General features: G+C 35.3%; 3 protein-coding genes across 5 annotated transcripts; 1 reads left to right on the top strand and 2 right to left on the bottom strand.

The window, feature by feature from the left end:
- The first annotated feature begins 898 nt into the window (after positions 1-898).
- On the top strand, positions 899-6,543 carry LOC114878269 (protein LSM14 homolog A). Of its 2 annotated transcripts, none has more exons than XM_029191876.2 (7): positions 899-1,117; positions 2,075-2,229; positions 2,342-2,528; positions 3,474-3,675; positions 3,754-4,029; positions 4,270-4,449; positions 4,529-6,543. In XM_029191876.2, exons 1-7 carry the CDS (start codon positions 997-999, stop codon positions 4,833-4,835), a joined length of 1,428 nt encoding a protein of 475 aa, XP_029047709.1. In that variant the 5' UTR covers positions 899-996; the 3' UTR covers positions 4,836-6,543. The 2 variants fall into 2 exon arrangements, with proteins under 2 accessions (XP_029047709.1, XP_029047707.1); XM_029191874.2 differs by having other exon boundaries at positions 2,342-2,633.
- On the bottom strand, positions 5,856-9,585 carry LOC114878274 (15-hydroxyprostaglandin dehydrogenase [NAD(+)]-like). 2 transcript variants are annotated; one of them, XM_046286282.1, is made up of 7 exons: positions 9,428-9,585; positions 8,576-8,655; positions 8,365-8,491; positions 8,053-8,159; positions 7,810-7,983; positions 7,407-7,561; positions 5,856-7,327 (listed from the first exon to the last, which is right to left on the bottom strand). In XM_046286282.1, the coding sequence occupies exons 1-7, from the start codon at positions 9,429-9,431 to the stop codon at positions 7,093-7,095; spliced, it is 882 nt and encodes a 293-aa protein (XP_046142238.1). In that variant the 5' UTR covers positions 9,432-9,585; the 3' UTR covers positions 5,856-7,092. The 2 variants fall into 2 exon arrangements, with proteins under 2 accessions (XP_046142238.1, XP_046142237.1); XM_046286281.1 differs by having other exon boundaries at positions 8,576-8,736; positions 9,428-9,582.
- A 3,794-nt stretch (positions 9,586-13,379) lies between these two features.
- LOC114878271 lies at positions 13,380-17,509 on the bottom strand. The gene is made up of 13 exons (XM_029191878.2): positions 17,385-17,509; positions 17,194-17,292; positions 16,988-17,114; positions 16,812-16,918; positions 16,510-16,683; positions 16,208-16,356; positions 15,971-16,102; positions 14,765-14,876; positions 14,570-14,696; positions 14,391-14,497; positions 14,078-14,251; positions 13,804-13,934; positions 13,380-13,737 (listed from the first exon to the last, which is right to left on the bottom strand). Exons 2-13 carry the CDS (start codon positions 17,290-17,292, stop codon positions 13,572-13,574), a joined length of 1,605 nt encoding a protein of 534 aa, XP_029047711.2. The 5' UTR covers positions 17,385-17,509; the 3' UTR covers positions 13,380-13,571.
- Between the last annotated feature and the right edge of the window lie 118 nt (positions 17,510-17,627).

Raw genomic sequence — 17,627 nt, 5'->3', positions numbered from 1 at the left:
CCCTGGAGGTGGGCGGCGGGGGAGTGTCAGATTCCTACTGACTAAAACCCCACGGCGACCGACACTGGCGCTAAGGAGGGTTCCGGGATCTTATGTATAGTACTCCGGAACCCTCCACGCCTGGCACACAGGGTTCCCATCTCGTGGGTGGTCTAAATTGAGACCCTCCACTGGTGCCTACCCTTTGACCGACACCGGGGATCGCACCCGGTATCGGCCTCTCCTCAGGCCCCGTACTAGGATGTCCCTGTGACTAGAGTTCCAGCAAGACTGGACATGCTTTTCTTACTGAGATATGGTAACGCAGAACTCGAGACACTGAGTGATGAGTTATAGTCGTTGATATGGAAACAATCTGCTTATCGTCAACGTGCATTAGACTGGTTGCACTTCGATGTGTTTCACATTTTTATTATGCTAGATTATATCAGATGGCGCTTGTTTACGAGGCACGAATTCAATATCTCCGAAATAAAGGCATGGCCGTCTTGTTGAATATGTAGTTAGTGAAGTCTACTTTGCCAATGATGCCAATGTTGTACGATTAAATTTTAAAAGGGTTGAATTTTATTCTCATGTTATCCATGCTGTACATGTTTTCGATCGCATAAATATTAATAAATCAACTATAAATTTTATCCTGAGATAATAGCATTATTTGGTTTATATTTATATATTATCTAAAATAGAAATTTCAAATTGGTACGGTGTAGAACATTTTGCTGAGAAAGATGTAATTCACCAAATTAGATCTTTTCTTTTTAGCATCTTGTTCCTATACATATTGAATACCGTTTTTATTTTTATTCTCAACTTTATTACATTTTAAGTTTATATATTATTCTGAATATGTAGCGGGTGCGGCGCATGCGTAACTTCTGTTGGTAGACTTGGCAGTTTGCTGTCGACCATTGGTGTCAGCTGGTGGTTTCGTCAGATGATATCGTGAATCCTATAATATCACATCGATCACCGTGCAGAAGAAATAGATTCAAGATGAGCGGAGGAATGCCGGAGTTGGGCTCGAAGATTAGCTTAATATCGAAGGCGGATATTCGTTACGAAGGCCGACTTTTTACTGTTGATCCTCAAGAATGCACGATTGCTCTGGCTAATGGTGAGTCTCAAATCAAGATGGATACCGAAATCAGTTTTGCCGCTGCTCAGTTTCCCGGTTATTTTGTTGTAATAACCGCTACTTTTCATTATCGATTACCTTCTTGCATTTGTTTTGTATATCTGGTTCGTGCATTTTTTAAAAGCGAATTCGACAATTCCTTTATATTCTATTCAAAAATACTTTGGAAATAGTCGGTAGTTGGATTCGTCCGGTAAAGCTTCGATACAAAACAACGGGGGTCACCCGTCAGCTATAACGGATATATTATACATTATTCTTAATTTAAATCTGTTTCCGAAGTCTGTATTTAGATTTAACGTATTTTTAATTCCAATAAACTTATTAAACATATTATTTAGTATTTCTGTATTTATAACATTCTATATTTGAATGTAAAAATTATGATAACAGATGTATGCAAGTTAATATTTAATTAGACGATTTTATATTTTAATTTTACAGTTCTTATAATTACAGTAATAAGTTGAATTCTATGTAATATAATAATTATATTTTTATATATTTTCTTTGTAACATAATATTATATTTAACTGCTTCAAACAATTTAGAACCACAGTGAAACAAACAGAGTTTGAAGTATGAAAAGCATTTTATTAAAATTTAAATATTTCCAGTGATAATGTATCTGGCATTGTTTGTGCAAAGTCAGGTTGTTTGAAAGCCAATGCTTATATCCACCATTGTGTCAAATGTTTATGTATCATACTTATCATGTTTATATCCCTTGTCCTTTTTTTTTTGAGATATATTATGAAACTGTTATAATAAATCGTTAAATTTGAATTTTATGTCATTGCATATCAACTTTATTTATGTTATTAAAGTTTTAATTTTATATTTTATTAATTATTTCATTAATTTATTTGATTATATTAAAATATAGGTACATTTGTTTCTAAAATATGTAGTAATCCATTTTTTCAAATAATGCAGTACGTTCTTTTGGAACTGAGGATCGAGAAACACAGCTTCCAGTGGCACCACAGAATCAAGTATACGAATATATTTTATTCCGTGGTTCAGATATTAAAGATATTCGAGTTGTCAACAATGTTAGTTCTATTCCAAATGATCCAGCTATTGTACAGGTAATTATATATATATAATATTTGGTGACAGCATTATGTAAAATATATAAATTATAAAAGTTATGTTTAAAAGCACAATTTAGTATCATCTACAATTGTTGATTATTTATAGATGACGGTGCAACCGTCTATGAGCCAGCAGTCATACCAGCCTCAACCTAGTTATGCTCATCCAATGATGGGTCCAATGGGTGGACAATATGGAACACCCTATGGCATGACAATGGGTACTATGGGACCTGTAATGGGGATGCCACCTTCTACTAGAGATCCTCGTGGACCAATCAATAAACAGCCAAGTGAGTTGAGCTTGGGCTCTGCTGAACCCAATGCCATCTCTATCCCAAACTCACTACCGATGGCCAATGTCGACCCATTACCAAAAGACCAATCTCTGGAAGATGGTAAACTGTTTTTGCTATGAACTATTCCTTGCCAATGGCATGCTTGCTGCTTCTTCTTTGGTAATGCTTGTTATCCTTACTCATATAATCCATTTTTGTTATTAATCGCAAATTATGCACTAACAAAGTGCATGAAAAGGTTGCTTTTTTGCTTTCTTCTAATTGCTTGTATACAACTATTTACATTAAGTTTCAGCTTTATAATAACAAATTTATATTAATTTCAATGCTAAAGAAATGATTACTTTAAACTTATTGCTTCAGTGTAATCTGCTTTGTTAATAAAATTTATTTTCATCAACTAATAATTTACGTATCTTCGTCGATTTTCGCTTATTCTGCATATTGATATCTTTTATTTAACATCAGTGATGATATATTGTTTGAGTTAAAATGTATATTTAATATCAGTTTTAAAATTAACGTTGTAAGATAATTGTGAAATAACAGCAATCTCAACTTTTGAATGTTTAATTTATATTTTATGTGGATTATACATGCACTACAATTATAATCATTTATTTTCAACATTTTCTTGTTTCAGTTTGTGCATGAAACCTTTTCTCATACATTTTTGATTTAGTAGTTTCGTTCTAAATATGCATCTGAATTTCATTTAAACAATATAAGAAGCACTATGCATTAGTAAGTAACATAATAGCAAGAACAGTTGAAATTTTATATAGAAATCATCTTTTAAGATTAGTTTTAGCCCTAGTACTCCGATAACTATTAATTTCGCGGTAAATATTTAAATACTTGTTGCGCGTTTGTCCTTGAAATTGCCATTAAGTCCTCGGTGAAAATGCTGGATATGTGATTACTTACTTTATCTTGCAGGTGTATTAGATCTCATTAGCGGAGGTTCACGATCAACAACTCCAACTTCCTCTTTGTTAACACGCAAAAGTCCAACTATAGATCAAGGTATTCAAGTAGGTATTCAACAACAGCAACAAAAACAACAAGCCAGCAGTGTTGGTAAGCTTGGTGATAAAACGAATATGAGAACTATTCAACCTGCCCGACGCGATCATGATGGGTATGTAGCAAATCAATGCAAAACATATTATAGAGGACAAGCGTTTTCTTAAATTGATGTATTTTGTTTCAACAATAGCGGCAATAAAGCAGGAGGTACAGTATCTCAATATAACGATGGAAAGCGTGATTCGATGAAGCAGGATGGTCAGTTACAAGGTCAGGGTACTCATAACCAAGGGGGTCGAGGGAATCGTGGTGGATGGATGAATCGTGGAAACATGCGAGGAAGAGGGAGAGGTCGCGGGGGCTATAGAAATCAACCTGGGAATACTGGTGCTAAACCGAAGAATACATTGAAGTTCGATAATGACTACGATTTCGAGCAAGCTAATACTGAATTCGAGGAGCTAAGGTATGTACGGTTGTGTGTATTCCTTTTTTATTATGCATGGTTAGTGCCGGATTCATTTCAAGTACATTTGAAATGATAAACGTGGATACCATGCGAAATCAATGTTATGCGTTTTTAAAGCAATTCATGATCGTATACTACATGTTTTACTTACGCAACGCATCGACAAACGATACCATAAACTTTAATGATGTGTTTAAAATCAACGGAGGTGGCATTGATATTCGTTATAAAATCTAGATCTCAGTTGGCAAAAACGAAGATTGATACTGGTGCTGATAATGAGAAGAAAGATGACAGCGGTAATGAGACTGGAGCGGGCGAAGGTGAACCGGAAGAAGAACCTGAGATTGTTCATTACGATAAGTCGAAGTCTTTCTTTGATAACATTAGCTGCGAGGCTGTTGAGAGGAGTAAAGGGTAAGTTGTGGAAACTGAAGTAAGATGTGTGATCACAGAAAGTAAGTATATACAATATGATTTTTATAAAATATTACAGACGGTTCCAACGTACGGACTGGAGGACTGAACGTAAACTGAACTCTGAAACATTTGGTGTTGCGTCAACGAGACGTGGTAGTTTTCGCGGACGTGGTTACTATAATCGTGGAATGGGAGGCATGTATCGAGGTGGTGGTGGTGCTGGTGGTTCTGGTTTCCGAGGTGGTTATAGAGGTTCTAGAGGTGGTAACCGTAAACCCGCTAACCAACAGCAACAGAACAATCCTGGCAGTCAAAATCGCACGACCAACGAACAATCCACTACTCCATCGCAGCAGAACAGCCGCGTTGTATCATCCTTTTGAATGAACGACGCCCTACTATATAAATAAGTATTCACTTTAGGATTAAGATTTTTACAATACATGCTCTGCCTTTACGGACTGATTTGAATTCAAGTGTAAAAAGGATTCACTTGGTTAAGGAGAAGAAGAAGAGGTAAAGGTAATAAAAAAAAAAAGAAGTGAAAAGTTCTTTGAGAGAACTTTATCGTGAGGTTTTTCTACTGTCACGCAGGAATAACGTAGGAAACTGATCATTGCTTTGCAAGTCCTGCGTTTAGAATTTCTCGACAAATAAATACGAATCTTATTGTTATAAATAGTTAAGTTTCAAGAAAAAAAAGCAACTTGATATTCAGAGCTATCATGTCCTACGAGTTAAGAAATTGTCGAATGCTTATGAGTGTAATAAGTATAATGGGTGTAATAAGTATAATGAGTGTAATAAGTAATACACGCCGGACGGTAGAATGTTTTCAAACAACATATACAAAGTAACAAGTTTTAAATTTTCAGTTACACTTGTTTAAACACTGTTAACTCGACAAGCATGCAATTATGAGAGTAAAAGAACAATAAGAATCTCAAGGAAAATTTTTGTAATGCAACGTAAACACATTGTCTATAAAAACAAATAAGAATAGTATGACACGATTTCGAAGAAAGATGGATAAAGATGAAAGCAAAGTGACGAATTAATTTTTCATGTTGCATGTGTTGTTACTCTAGTAAAACGAGACGCATGGAGCACTACTGTTGATTAAAGCTTTTCACGGGTGAATAAAACAAATTAGTAGGGGGTATCAAACGAAAAAAAAAAAAGAGGAAAAAGATAAAGTGAAACATGCGTTCAATCGCAGATTAGAGTAGGACAATATATTACGATTATTTTGAACAGTCAACATTATTTATTTAAGATAATGACCGTGTATGCGAATTTTGGTGAAATAATTATTTTACTCGTGTATTTACCAGGGGGTTTTGATTTTCGAACAGGAATGTATAATTGTTCCTTATGGAGAAACAAGAAAAGAAGAAAACAAATAAAAAGATTGATTTTGTATATTTCATAGAAATACGCGTGTAAAGCTGAATCGTACATCAATACTGACCATTGATTTTTGTTTGCCCTTTTTTTTCTTTGAAATATTAAACGTGAGTATGTTAATGAAAGAGAAAATGGAAGCGCAAATGCCTTCTTGTAGTTCGACTGCGTTTAATAAGTTCGATTTTCTATTAAAAAAAGAATTCTGATAAATTTTTGATGTACGAGGACGCTATGCGTAGATTGCAGATAGCGTTACGAGAGTAAGACTCTAAAAGCATGATAATGTTCTTCAAAAATATAAGACGCAAAAAGGAAGGCATAGGTATATTATTTGCGACTGTTATTTTCTTATGGTTCGTATGGAATCCTAAACGTATACAGATATATACATTACATTAACATGAGATTTAGTTACGTGTAAGTCTTATAAAAAAAAAAAAGAAGAAAAACCTCCATAAGCTAACAGTAAAGTTGCAAAGCAAGGAAAAAAAAATATAAAGCGTATAAAGATAAGTTAACTAGAAAGGAATATGGGGGAAAAAGAAGAAATATAACTTTTAAGTTTTATGCATAGCGCGTGGAAAGAAAGCACACGGTGTATGCGGTTTTCCGATAATAAATTTTTGTTTTGTACAACGGATATTGTGATTCCCATTGCTGAATAATATTGAAATAATAAAATAACGTTTGTTGTATACTCCTTAAGCCCACCAATTGCTTTGCGAAAAAAAAAGAGAAAGGAGAAAAAAGTATCCGAAAGTATTCGTCAATTATCAATAAAAATTGTTTTCGTAAATCGTCAGTGCTCCAAGAAAAAGAGAGTTCGAACAATTAAAAAGAGACTTGATCGCGTAAAAAAAAGGCATATCATTATTGTCGACTTAAATGCTAAGTAAACTTAAAAAAAAAAAAAGAATAACATGGTGGCGTCGATTCATCTATGTACAAAAATGCGATGCGTTGCGTATACGCGTGTATAAATACTTAACATTGTATCAATGACTGAGAAGAAAAAATCAAGCAACGCGTAGCTTGAATCTTTTTCATTTCCTTCAACTTCTTTCAGATTTGATCGAACAAGTACAAATCTTACTCAACATCCCTCCGCAACAATTTCGAATTCCCTCGATCGTTCATCAAGGGAATTGGAACGCGCGTAGCTGATCCGAATCATTTCTGATGATTCCTGAAGAATACGGCAGATCACGGTCGAAGAGAAGCGACGTTCTCGTGTCAAGCGCAGCTCATCAGACCTGTCCTCGTGTTGTCGCAGACCTCTCTTATCGGACGACCTCTTGCCGTCACTTTGCTCTCGACAAGCGTGAAATTGTTCTTGTAAGTGCGGCGCAAAGTACGAGGATTCGGCACGTAAACTTCGTACGGACTTCGACCGTTTTCAACCACCCATATGCTACCGGACTCACCGATCCTCAATATCGACATCAAACCTTGAGCCACTACGTACGGTCTGCAACGAATCGATAAGAATTTTTATTATTTTCATCGTTCAACAACCGAGGTCTTCGTCGGGATGAAAATAAACTTACGTTTGTATGGATAATTGTTCGAGATTTTTTACGAAATCCGCCTTCATCACCCGAGAGAGCAACTTGTTTGGACTGTCCACTGTGAGCGCAGTCTCTGTTAAGCCTGGGCACAACGTTATCACTCGGATACCGGTCTTCTCATATCGATAAGATTCCTAATGAATATTGACAATTTATTTTAGTTAAAAGTAGTCTTTCCTTAATGTTAAGTTGCATTTTCTAGAAACTCTGTAATGTTTATTCGAAGGAAACGAACAAATACTTGATGTTAGTAGCACCGTTCATTGTGTTCTCAAATTTTGTAAGATCTATGTTCAAAGTGCCGATGAGTTGAGAATAAAAATTGAAAAATTTCACTGTCTTATTAATTATTCATACGAATTATCATAAGAAATAATTTTACCGCGAGAGATTGCGAGAGACCGATGATGGCGTGCTTGGTAGCCGTGTAAACCGGAAGCTGAGCTGTGCATCTGATGTCAATGTGCTGGCTAACGTTCACCAGAGTTCCACCGTGTCCAAGTTCATTTCTGTTTAAATATTTAACAGCAAGGAAAGCGGTAGACACCATCCCTCCCTGAAACAGTGTAAAATAATTATATAATTTTGAAAAATGAAAATAAAACTACGTTTTATATTTACTTACAATGTTCACTGCAATTTCTCTTTCCCATCTTCGTTCATCCAAAATCCCAGCATTATTAATAACAACATCAATGTCGTTCATAAGTTTGGCTGCTTTCTCAAAAGCCTCTTCAAAAAAAAAGAAATTAAAAATGAAAATAGGTAGACCCTCTTTTCTAAATTAATCAAAATATTTATGTTTTTCTTGGATCAAGGTTTATGAATTCATTCTATCATTATCAATTACATAAACGACCACGATACTGATTTAAGAACCCATTAAAATTCTTATCAATGGTACCCAATTCAGTTTTTCATGATGTCTGACACTTACCAGCCGTTTGTTGGTAATCAGACACGTCCACATGTATAAAGTGCACCTTTTTTTCTCCATACGATTTTTCGACGCTCAGTTCCACTTTTTTTCCAGCGTCTGCATCGATGTCCAGTATAATTATCTTCTAATAATCAAAGAAAAAAGAACGAATTAAATGGGTGTGTACAAGTTTGATGATCCCCAGAGTTTATCTCTGAAAAATACTCACGCTGGCACCGTGTTTCAAAAAGTGATTGAGAAAAGCACACCCTAATCCTGAGGCTCCACCAGTGATGAGGACGTTCTTTTCTGAAACCAGTCCATTTATCGCCTCTATCTCTTTTGCTTTCTCAGACGAGGAAGAACGTCTGCTTCTGTTGTTATTATTCTCTGTAAGATTTTTACATTTTACACTCGTAACGTTCTTGTAATCGAAGGGTTCTTAACACACTCTGATAGAATATGAATTGTTTTCTTTTGAATAATATTTTTGCTGCTTTTACAAGATCAATCGTTTCGTTATCAAAGACGAAACATTTACTATTAACCCTTTCACTGTAAACAACGCGTGGAATTGCTGTCGAAGCACAATAAGACACAGATTTTTGTCTTCATCCCTCGAATGCTAGAGCCTGAGTCAATCGCAACTCAGACATTCATATATCAGAAAAATAATATCTAAAGTAATAGTATGAAATTCAAAAAAGAAAAGTAATATAAAATATAAAATTAAATCTAAATTGACTATTTTATTATTCATCAAACTTCAGAGGGTGTTTTCCAACTCTGCAGCGAAAGGGTTAATTGCAATCGTTGAGTATACGATTTGTGACTGTCAAAAGAGTTCAACCACGTGTGACAATTCTATAAAAACAAAAAAGAAAACAAAAACAGACGTTCTGAGCATACAAATTAAAAAGAAGAAACAAACACTCTAATCTCTGTAACAAAAGCTCACTGTCTGACTATTATAATACTATTTCACTTAATTAAGTGAAGTATACTGTTCATCGACCGGTGAATTTAATGAAAAAATCCATCAGTTTATTTCGAATCGACAGAGCACGATCTCTGAACGTACCCATTTTTTCCGAAGATTGCGAGAAAAATGCGTGGTTAAGGAAGCGTTAGAAAGAAAATCTCGAGACGAGAGATCACGAAAAGCGAACGGCGTACTGAAGCTTGCTCGCTCTTCGACGATGGTATTTATACGCGTCCGAAGCGTCGTCGCGACGATTCCTGGTTACGACGATGCAGACACGAGGCGTCCCGTGGTTTATCGCGAGTCACAGCCTCGTGGAAGGTGGACGATGGACCAGGGAAGGAGTTGTTTCTCTCCACCCCTCTGTATTTCCAGGATAGACGAATCTCGAACAGACGATAACGTCTCTAATTAATCCCTTCTCGTCCAAACTAATTAATTCAATCGGTTTTATATCACGTTCGCTCTGTCAGCGTTGATAAATTCCGATACACCGAAAGAAATTCAACCTATCGTCGCGAGTCTTCGCATTGACGTCTACTTTGTTCGTTCGATAAACTGTAATTAAACTGCTTTCGATGATTTCTGTCTGACGATAAAAGTTCTAGTTATCTCTGTGCAATTTAATTGGCCAGGTGAAGAATCTCGGTCGAGAATAGAGAGATCAATTGTATTCTGATGTTCGATGCTGAATTTCTAGTTTAACGATCGTTCGTTTTTAAATGAAAGGAACGATTGTTCGTAGAATGAAATGTTGCGCGTTTGTTAATTGTTTAAGGACGTTCTTGAAATGTGTTACGATTTTAAGTATCTTGAAAGGTGAATGATTTATTTCTGACCCGAAACGAATTTAATAACTTCTGATCCTACGTTTCAACGGGCCAATAGACATTTTAATTTACAGTGTTAATTGAAATTCTAAAGTTTTTAAAATCCTTCGACTAGTCACGATTCCGAATAATCAGCGAACCCGATCACACGAGCAATTTCCTGAAACTGAAAATAATCAAGGTCCCTCTGACGAGATAGGTCAACGTAACATGACGTGTTATCGATGCAAGATTAACTAACAAACGTTACGTAGCATTTGTCCTGGAAGTGCAACGACCGTGCGATAAAAATGCAGTAACCAAAGCTACGTATGTTTTTTACTTTGGTAATCCCCTGGGTTACTGGGTCGAATGGAATCGATGATCAAACCATATGTATCTACATTTCTTGACTCATCTTTGCTGACTTTCAAATTCCAGGGAAGAAATGGTAGCAGAAAACATCCTCCTGTACATACTGATGAGTATTTTTTTAATTCAGTGGAAATAGTGGAACGTCATCCGATTTTTGTGCCATTGAATAACCCTGATTTATCAATTTTTATTAACCCCTTTGATGGAGATATGCTATAATAATTTTCTAGCATTCCATGCTGGAATATTCCCTTAATAAGGAAACATTTCTGTAGCAATATAGGGTAACAGTATCTATAATATTTTTTCTTATTAGAAATATTTTATAATATTCTAAATATTTTTATGGCGATATGGGGTGCATGTCAAACCGGACCGAACCCTTATCGTTGTTATTTCTTGTCCCTTTTTTACCGGAAAAATCTCGAGCCAATGGTTTCTCAGCCGCGTTCGCGAACAAATAGAACTGGAAAACATAATTTACACTGTGTCGTGTGGCGCACTGGGACGATAAAGAATCGACGTACGCGCAGCTCGTGCTCCGAGGTCTCTTATCAGAGAAAAAGTGCATTTAATGTGTCCGTCTTGGCGAGTTCGCGATAAATCCGTAGCGAAATCACGCGTTTTAAAGGCGCTCCCTGAAAACCGGTAAGAATCGGTATACGTTGAACTTTACTCCGACGAGCGATCGCTAAACTATGTAGCAGTAACGCGTGCATGATTCCCTGTTTTTCTTTTCTCCCCATTTTTCTGCTCGCTGATTTCGTCGTAAAAATGTGACGAGGTGCATTCGTGATCGTTATCGATCACTCGATTATGCAATCGATTGATAATTCGCTAGTTAACTGACTTCTAACCGATCGGTAATTTTTTAAACAGAATTTTCTTCTTTGACGAGATAACACTGTAGCACGTATTAAAATTATTGAACATTCTCTGCAAAGCAATGAATTGATAGGTAATCTTTTTTCGAAAATAATGAAGAAATAATAAAGCAGATAATAGGTTTATAATGTATTTAAGAATGATAAGTATTTATGTAAAACGATGATACTTTTATTGAACACCAATTATGAGAATAAGCTGTCATTAAACAATTTGCTAACTGTAGCTGATTTTGATAATCTTTTTTATTTTTGAAACGGTAATCCGGGTTAGTTATTTGTACCAACTTTCCTTTTTAAAGTCAATCTTTATATTAAAAAGAAGAAAAATTATAGATAAATCATCGAATCCTTCATAATAGAAGGAAGCTTGCTAATTATCGCAGGCGTGAACTATGAGGAAAAAGGAAAAAGGGGTATAATTAGAATAATTGTTCAAAGTGCCGTCAATTCATTTATCAATTGACTCTTGTTTTACACTTTGTAAATCGTTTTAACAACAAAGGCACCGTTGTTCATCCATGCAACACTACTAATTATCATTTCCTATTTAGCATATCCATAATTAAGTAACATTCTCATTAGAAAATAAATTCTTTTTACTTTCTTCATCCACAAAACTGCGCAACTTTCAACTCGGATCATATGAAAATATGATGATTAGTAACGAAAGAAATTTCATACGAATCTGTCTGCTCTTTCGAACTCCCCATTCTATCTTTCGAAAGTAAAAAAGCAATCATGCACCCATAGATGCGCATTTCCACGCGATAAACGGATATTTTTTCCCTCCTCGTCATTCTCGATTCCCGTCGATTTTCTCGGTAGATTGTGAACGGGATGTTACCGGGTTATCGTTAACTCGGCCTGATTACACGAAGCTTTGTGTATGTACCGCATCGTTTTGCGACCATCTAGCTTCGCTATAATTCGTTATTACCTCGCGCGAATATGCGAAAATTATCATTATCATTCGCAAATATCATATTTTTATTAATCGTGAAGCATATTTGAATTTTGCAAAGTATGCGAATACTCACGATTCTTGAATCCTGCGAATACAGATTTGATGTCTGTGGCTTTGTATACATGGTACACATCGTTTTTTATTATTCATCAATCTCCCGATAAGAGATAGGAATCAAAGTTCAAGCGACCCATGCTCGTTTCGTTTAGTCGAGTCTTCGGTGGTCCCTGATATGGTGGCGTCAAGGAATTTTAAAAACATTTTTTTGCCTCCGCAAAGATCCACGCAGTGTTTCACGTAATCCACTGAACGAGCTTTAATCGTGTAATCGAAAGTTTGCTGGAGATACAAAATAGAGTTACAAAATGTGAAACTGTTTGTCAGTGTCTGAATATGAAATTTTCAAGAAATTAATTAAATTAATTGCACCGTGTTAATTTCTATAGATTGAGTGCTAAAAGTGTGAAATTAAATTACAATATTTATTTAAAACTATTCGCGACAGAAATGTTAATAATTTATTTTCGAGCTGTTTTCCTGTTTTCAATTATTAATAATAATTCATGGATATAATTGAGGTCTGTGATAGGTGACGAAGCATTTCGAAGATGAACAATGTTGTGTTTATCACTATTGTAGCTTTAAATAATTCTGGTTACTAATTAAGTATAATTCAAGATATGCATTGTTTATTGTGTTATTCGTACGTAGAGAGATATCAGTTTCCGGCGATAAGTGGGCATACATTTTGCAGGCATTTTTTCGACTACTAGTTTATCTTTAATATGGTTACAATGTGTTTGATAATTGGATTCGACGTGATTAGTTGCGTTTAACAAACGTTCTTTGAACTCGTTGAATAATAGTAAAAGGATCTTAAATCGGACATAGCGAAAAGTTCATTTCTAAATGATGAGATTCTTTATTTAAAACGAAAGTAGAAAGGAAATTTGTTTTAGTTTTGTTTTTAATTGGTGTATTATTTACTTTAGCACTATCAAAAATAATATTTACAATATTTTACAGTCGTTCTTTATTTGTTGAAACTTTTAGTACCATCGACCTACAAAATAATAATTTGGTTTTTTTAATTAAATATATAAACTCCTAGATATATAAATTTGATTGATTTTTAAAATAATGCTCGTTACACGAATATCAAAAGTCACCGTAATAATACTAAAGCTGTATTTACAGACTTTCAGGATTTAGTTTATCTTAATCTCGTTTTCGTTCAATGGATCGTCAGGTTTCTGTGGTAAACTGTCGGATAATTGGATTTCGTAAACCGGCTTTCCATCCTCGCTGATCCAAACGCTTCCGTTTTGCGCGCACCTAATCACGTAAATTACTCCATGCGCGATACTGTCCACTCTAATAAAAGGGTATAAGATATATCAATACCAAAAATTGGTTAATACGAACAATTATCAAAAGTACCTTCCGCAATATCTTTGAATAATTTCTTCCTCTGGAAAATTGTTTGATAAATTTTCCATTGTTACTGGTTGAGTCAGTTCAGGACACATTACTATTATTCTTACTCCTGTCCTCTGATAATGATAAGGTTGCTGAAAAACAAGAAAATTGAAAAATAAATTTGGAAATATAATCCTCTATGTTTCTTCTTTAGCCAGATAAATTTTCATTTCGAAGGTCCTGCAAAATTTTCAATATATCTAGTACTTCTTCGTTTTCTATCAATAGTACTTACTGAAAAGGAACGGCTAAAGCTAACCACTGCATGTTTCGTGGCGGAATATACTGGAAATTGTGATAAAGAATGCAGACCAGCCACAGACGAAATGTTCACGATAACACCCCCTTTGCCTCCAGAATCTTTTTGCATTTGTTGGATTCCTAGAAGCGTTCCACGTATCACCGCGGTCTGTACAAATCGACCTCGATTAATTAAAAATAATGAAACTTATTGTATCCTCTCGATTCTCTATTGTATCTTATCGTATCTTATACCCATTTCTCGTGTTGTAATTAATGTTTGTACTCGTAAAAGTGTTTTTGCTTACCACGTTTACGTCTATAGCTTTTGTGAAATCGGTCTCGTCGATCACGCCAGCATTGTTTACTAGAATCTCCAAGCCACCGAGCATATTGATGGCTTTCTTGAACGTATCTATCAGAAAAACGTGACGAAAGTCAGTTTGCTGTTATGATTATTTCAGAAGTAATATTTATTCATAATTACCATCGAATTCGAAATTGCTGGTGACGTCGCATCGAAAGAAAATCGCCCGATTGCGGCCGAATTCCGCGTTCAAAGTTTCCATCGCTTGTTTCCCAGCGGATTCGCGAATATCTATCATCGCGATTGTCTGAAATCATTTGTATTTAAAGTATATATAAAATAACAATTATGACTATCGAAGCGATGGTTATTTACAGAGGCACCATTCCGAAGAAGTTCTCTGCTGATAGTTAAACCCAAACCACTGGCAGCTCCTGTCACAATCGCTCTTTTATCCTTGATCTGCATTTTTCTAATAATTAATCCTCTTCAACGAAGAACCACCTGGTTCTATTCTATTATAATATTTCTTCTACTTGAAACACTTCCGTAGAATTCGTCAAACGTCTAATAAAATTCGAATAGTTGTTAGAACATCAACAATTTTAATTTCATTCGATCAGCTTATTATATTGGCAACACTTACTGACGCGATAAGAGCGGAGAACAGTTTTCAAATTCTGATGAAACGATTTTCAGCGATTTTCACTTCGACGTACTTGTCGTTTCGATCTTGTCATTTACGATGCGAGAGTATTGGACACTTGGAACAGATCGATCGAGTTTGAAACATGCAATTTCTACGATTTTAAAGTGTCGAATGACGAGGTCTTGATGGTAACTGGTTGCAGCTCTGCTTCTCGAGCTGATACGACAGAAACTTCTTACTTTTGTGTGATGATCTTCGACCTCCTCCGCGTCATGGTTCTTCGGGTACGTCAATCTTCTCGTATTTGTGTGAGTCGCTCGTTGCAATATGGTTCTACATTTGACCGCTTCTTTCTCCTGTACGAAGAGCTTCGATATTCCAAAAAATGTACGTTATTGGTTAATAGTGGAATAGTTTCTTTGTACAGATTGGAAAATGCATAGCTTTGATGTTTTTGATGAAAAAGATAGAAATTATTGCAGAAGAAAATTTTGAATGTATTCTCGTGGAATTTAGTGTCCAGCATCTTTCACTAAAAGAACCTCGTCCTTGTAGGTCAAAGGGTAGTTGAATCTTGATTTACATAGCACAGGCGCCAATTGACGTTCAAGCACCAGTGCTGCGCTGGTTGCCGATTTCAGGCGCTTTCCTCTTATGGGTATCGAACACCCTATACATTGTATTTTATATCAATAGGAAGGTTTAAAATGGATTGTATTTAATTTAATTTATAAAGAAGTACATTTAATTTACACATTCGATGTTTAACATTTTGCGGCTGATGATTAGATAGTGTTAGGAATCGGAATTATCGGCCGATAATCGCGGTCTTTTCATTAGCGCGTTGACATTACCGGCAAAAATTGTAAAACAATTTTTCCTTTCTGTTTAATTTACATTTTTTTATATATAAAATAAGCCAACCCTTTTACACGTCAATTTCAACTTTCTTGACATCGAGGAATTCAACAGCGTAAGGTTTCTGATTACACTCGCTGACCCAAATTGCTCCATTTTTACCTTTCTGGATAAGAAGTACCATAGCATTTGCTACGTTTTCTGCTCTAAAATAAGGAAATGACACGAGTAAACTTCATGTAATGAAATTAACTGACAAAAATATGAGTTTGAATTGGCAAGTATAAAAAAGTAAATTAATCTTTACTTACGGTTGTATAGGAAGGCTATCGACTAGTTTTTGAACCTCGTTTCCGTCAACGAAATCGCGTACCGTCTTTTGGACATTCGCGACCAAAGGAGTGTCAGTGAGACCAGGGCACATCGTCAGTACTCGTACTCCAGTTTTCTCATAGTAATTCTAAAAAGAAAAAAGATGAAGTCATAAACATTGTAATTTTGCACAACACCATGGCTCTTTTGCACAATTAAATTAACATTATTAATGAAACTTTACTCGTTACAAGCTTTTAGAAGTTACCAGTATTACATTAAAATTTCATTGAAAATTTACTTGTAAACAACGACTGAATGCCATCACATTGTGCTTGGAGGCACAATATACTTGAATAGCTGGATAGGCTTTTAAAGCAACGACCGATGCAATATTAACTATAGTACCACCCTTGCCACCCTTATGTTTTCCCATGTAATCGATAGCGAGATACGATCCCTGGATCACACCACCCTAAAATTCCAATAATTATTTGGTATGAAATAATTTTGTTGAATGCTGAAATTTAAGCTAATCTGATTACTATTAATAATTTCAAAAATGTGATAATGCTCTTACAATATTAATGATAATATACTTACAACATTTAACTTGATAGTTAGTTGCCAGTCTTTGTCATTCAACATTCCAGCGTTGTTAATTACGATATCCAGTCCATTAAATGTGCTCCAGACCTTTTTAAACGTCTCTGTACGAATATTTTCCAAAAATTATACAGATGTACATAGTATAGAAACACTAAAAAATGTTAAAGAACCTTCGAATTTCACAGTGTCCGTCACGTCACAAGGGTAGAACACTGCTTTGCCTTTTCCAAATTCTTTTTCCAAATTAGCCGCCGAGGTTTGCCCAGGGGAAGTGCTAAGATCGAGTATAGCGACAACCTAAACGTTACGTAACAAACCATAAATTTTATAAAATAGAAAGAGAAATTAAAAGAAATAAAACTTGGTAAAAACTTACTTTCGCTCCATTCGCCAACAATTTTTTAGCATACTGAAAGCCGATTCCGGAAGCACCACCGGTGACCAAAACAGTTTTGTCCTTAATGTTCTCCATCATCTAACAAATTCGGTAAATTTGGTAAATTTATAGAAAGAATTTCTGTCATGTAATTTAGTAGAAAGAATGAATTAAAATATCAGTTTACTCACTATTTGTTTTTTCAATTATCCTTACACTTTTTCTATGAAATGATATGCACAGGAACGCTTGCAATTTTCGAATGAACTTGCTGTTTCTGGACGGGGGTAAATATAAATAGTATCGCGTATTTATGTAGTTGAACGCTCTAATGGCTCTGTGTTACATACAGAAACATCGAAACATTCTAAATACAGATTACGTTATCAGTTCTGTTCTTTTTTAATTTGTTTGGAATTTTAAAGAAAACAACT

The sequence above is a fragment of the Osmia bicornis genome, chromosome 6, assembly GCF_907164935.1.
Source record: "Osmia bicornis bicornis chromosome 6, iOsmBic2.1, whole genome shotgun sequence".
Lineage (NCBI taxonomy): Eukaryota > Metazoa > Arthropoda > Insecta > Hymenoptera > Megachilidae > Osmia > Osmia bicornis.
This window is presented reverse-complemented; position numbering and strand designations above follow the sequence as displayed.

Excerpts from the sequence above, each read along its gene's own strand:
- LOC114878271 (XM_029191878.2), bottom strand. The coding sequence starts at position 17,292 with ATGATGGAGAACATTAAGGACAAAACTGTTTTGGTCACCGGTGGTGCT. Across the intron at positions 16,103-16,207 it reads GATAGCCTTCCTATACAACC|AGCAGAAAACGTAGCAAATG; the intron begins GTAAGTAAAGAT and ends TCCTTATTTTAG. Across the intron at positions 14,877-15,970 it reads AAGAAAGTTGAAATTGACGT|AGGATTAATTATTAGAAAAA; the intron begins GTAAAAGGGTTG and ends TCTTCGTTGAAG.
- LOC114878269 (XM_029191874.2), top strand. The coding sequence starts at position 997 with ATGAGCGGAGGAATGCCGGAGTTGGGCTCGAAGATTAGCTTAATATCG. Across the intron at positions 2,230-2,341 it reads ATGATCCAGCTATTGTACAG|ATGACGGTGCAACCGTCTAT; the intron begins GTAATTATATAT and ends GATTATTTATAG. Across the intron at positions 4,030-4,269 it reads ACTGAATTCGAGGAGCTAAG|ATCTCAGTTGGCAAAAACGA; the intron begins GTATGTACGGTT and ends TATAAAATCTAG.
- LOC114878274 (XM_046286281.1), bottom strand. Across the intron at positions 8,160-8,364 it reads TGATTACCAACAAACGGCTG|AGGCTTTTGAGAAAGCAGCC; the intron begins GTAAGTGTCAGA and ends TTTTTTTTGAAG. Across the intron at positions 7,984-8,052 it reads GAGAAATTGCAGTGAACATT|GGAGGGATGGTGTCTACCGC; the intron begins GTAAGTAAATAT and ends ACACTGTTTCAG.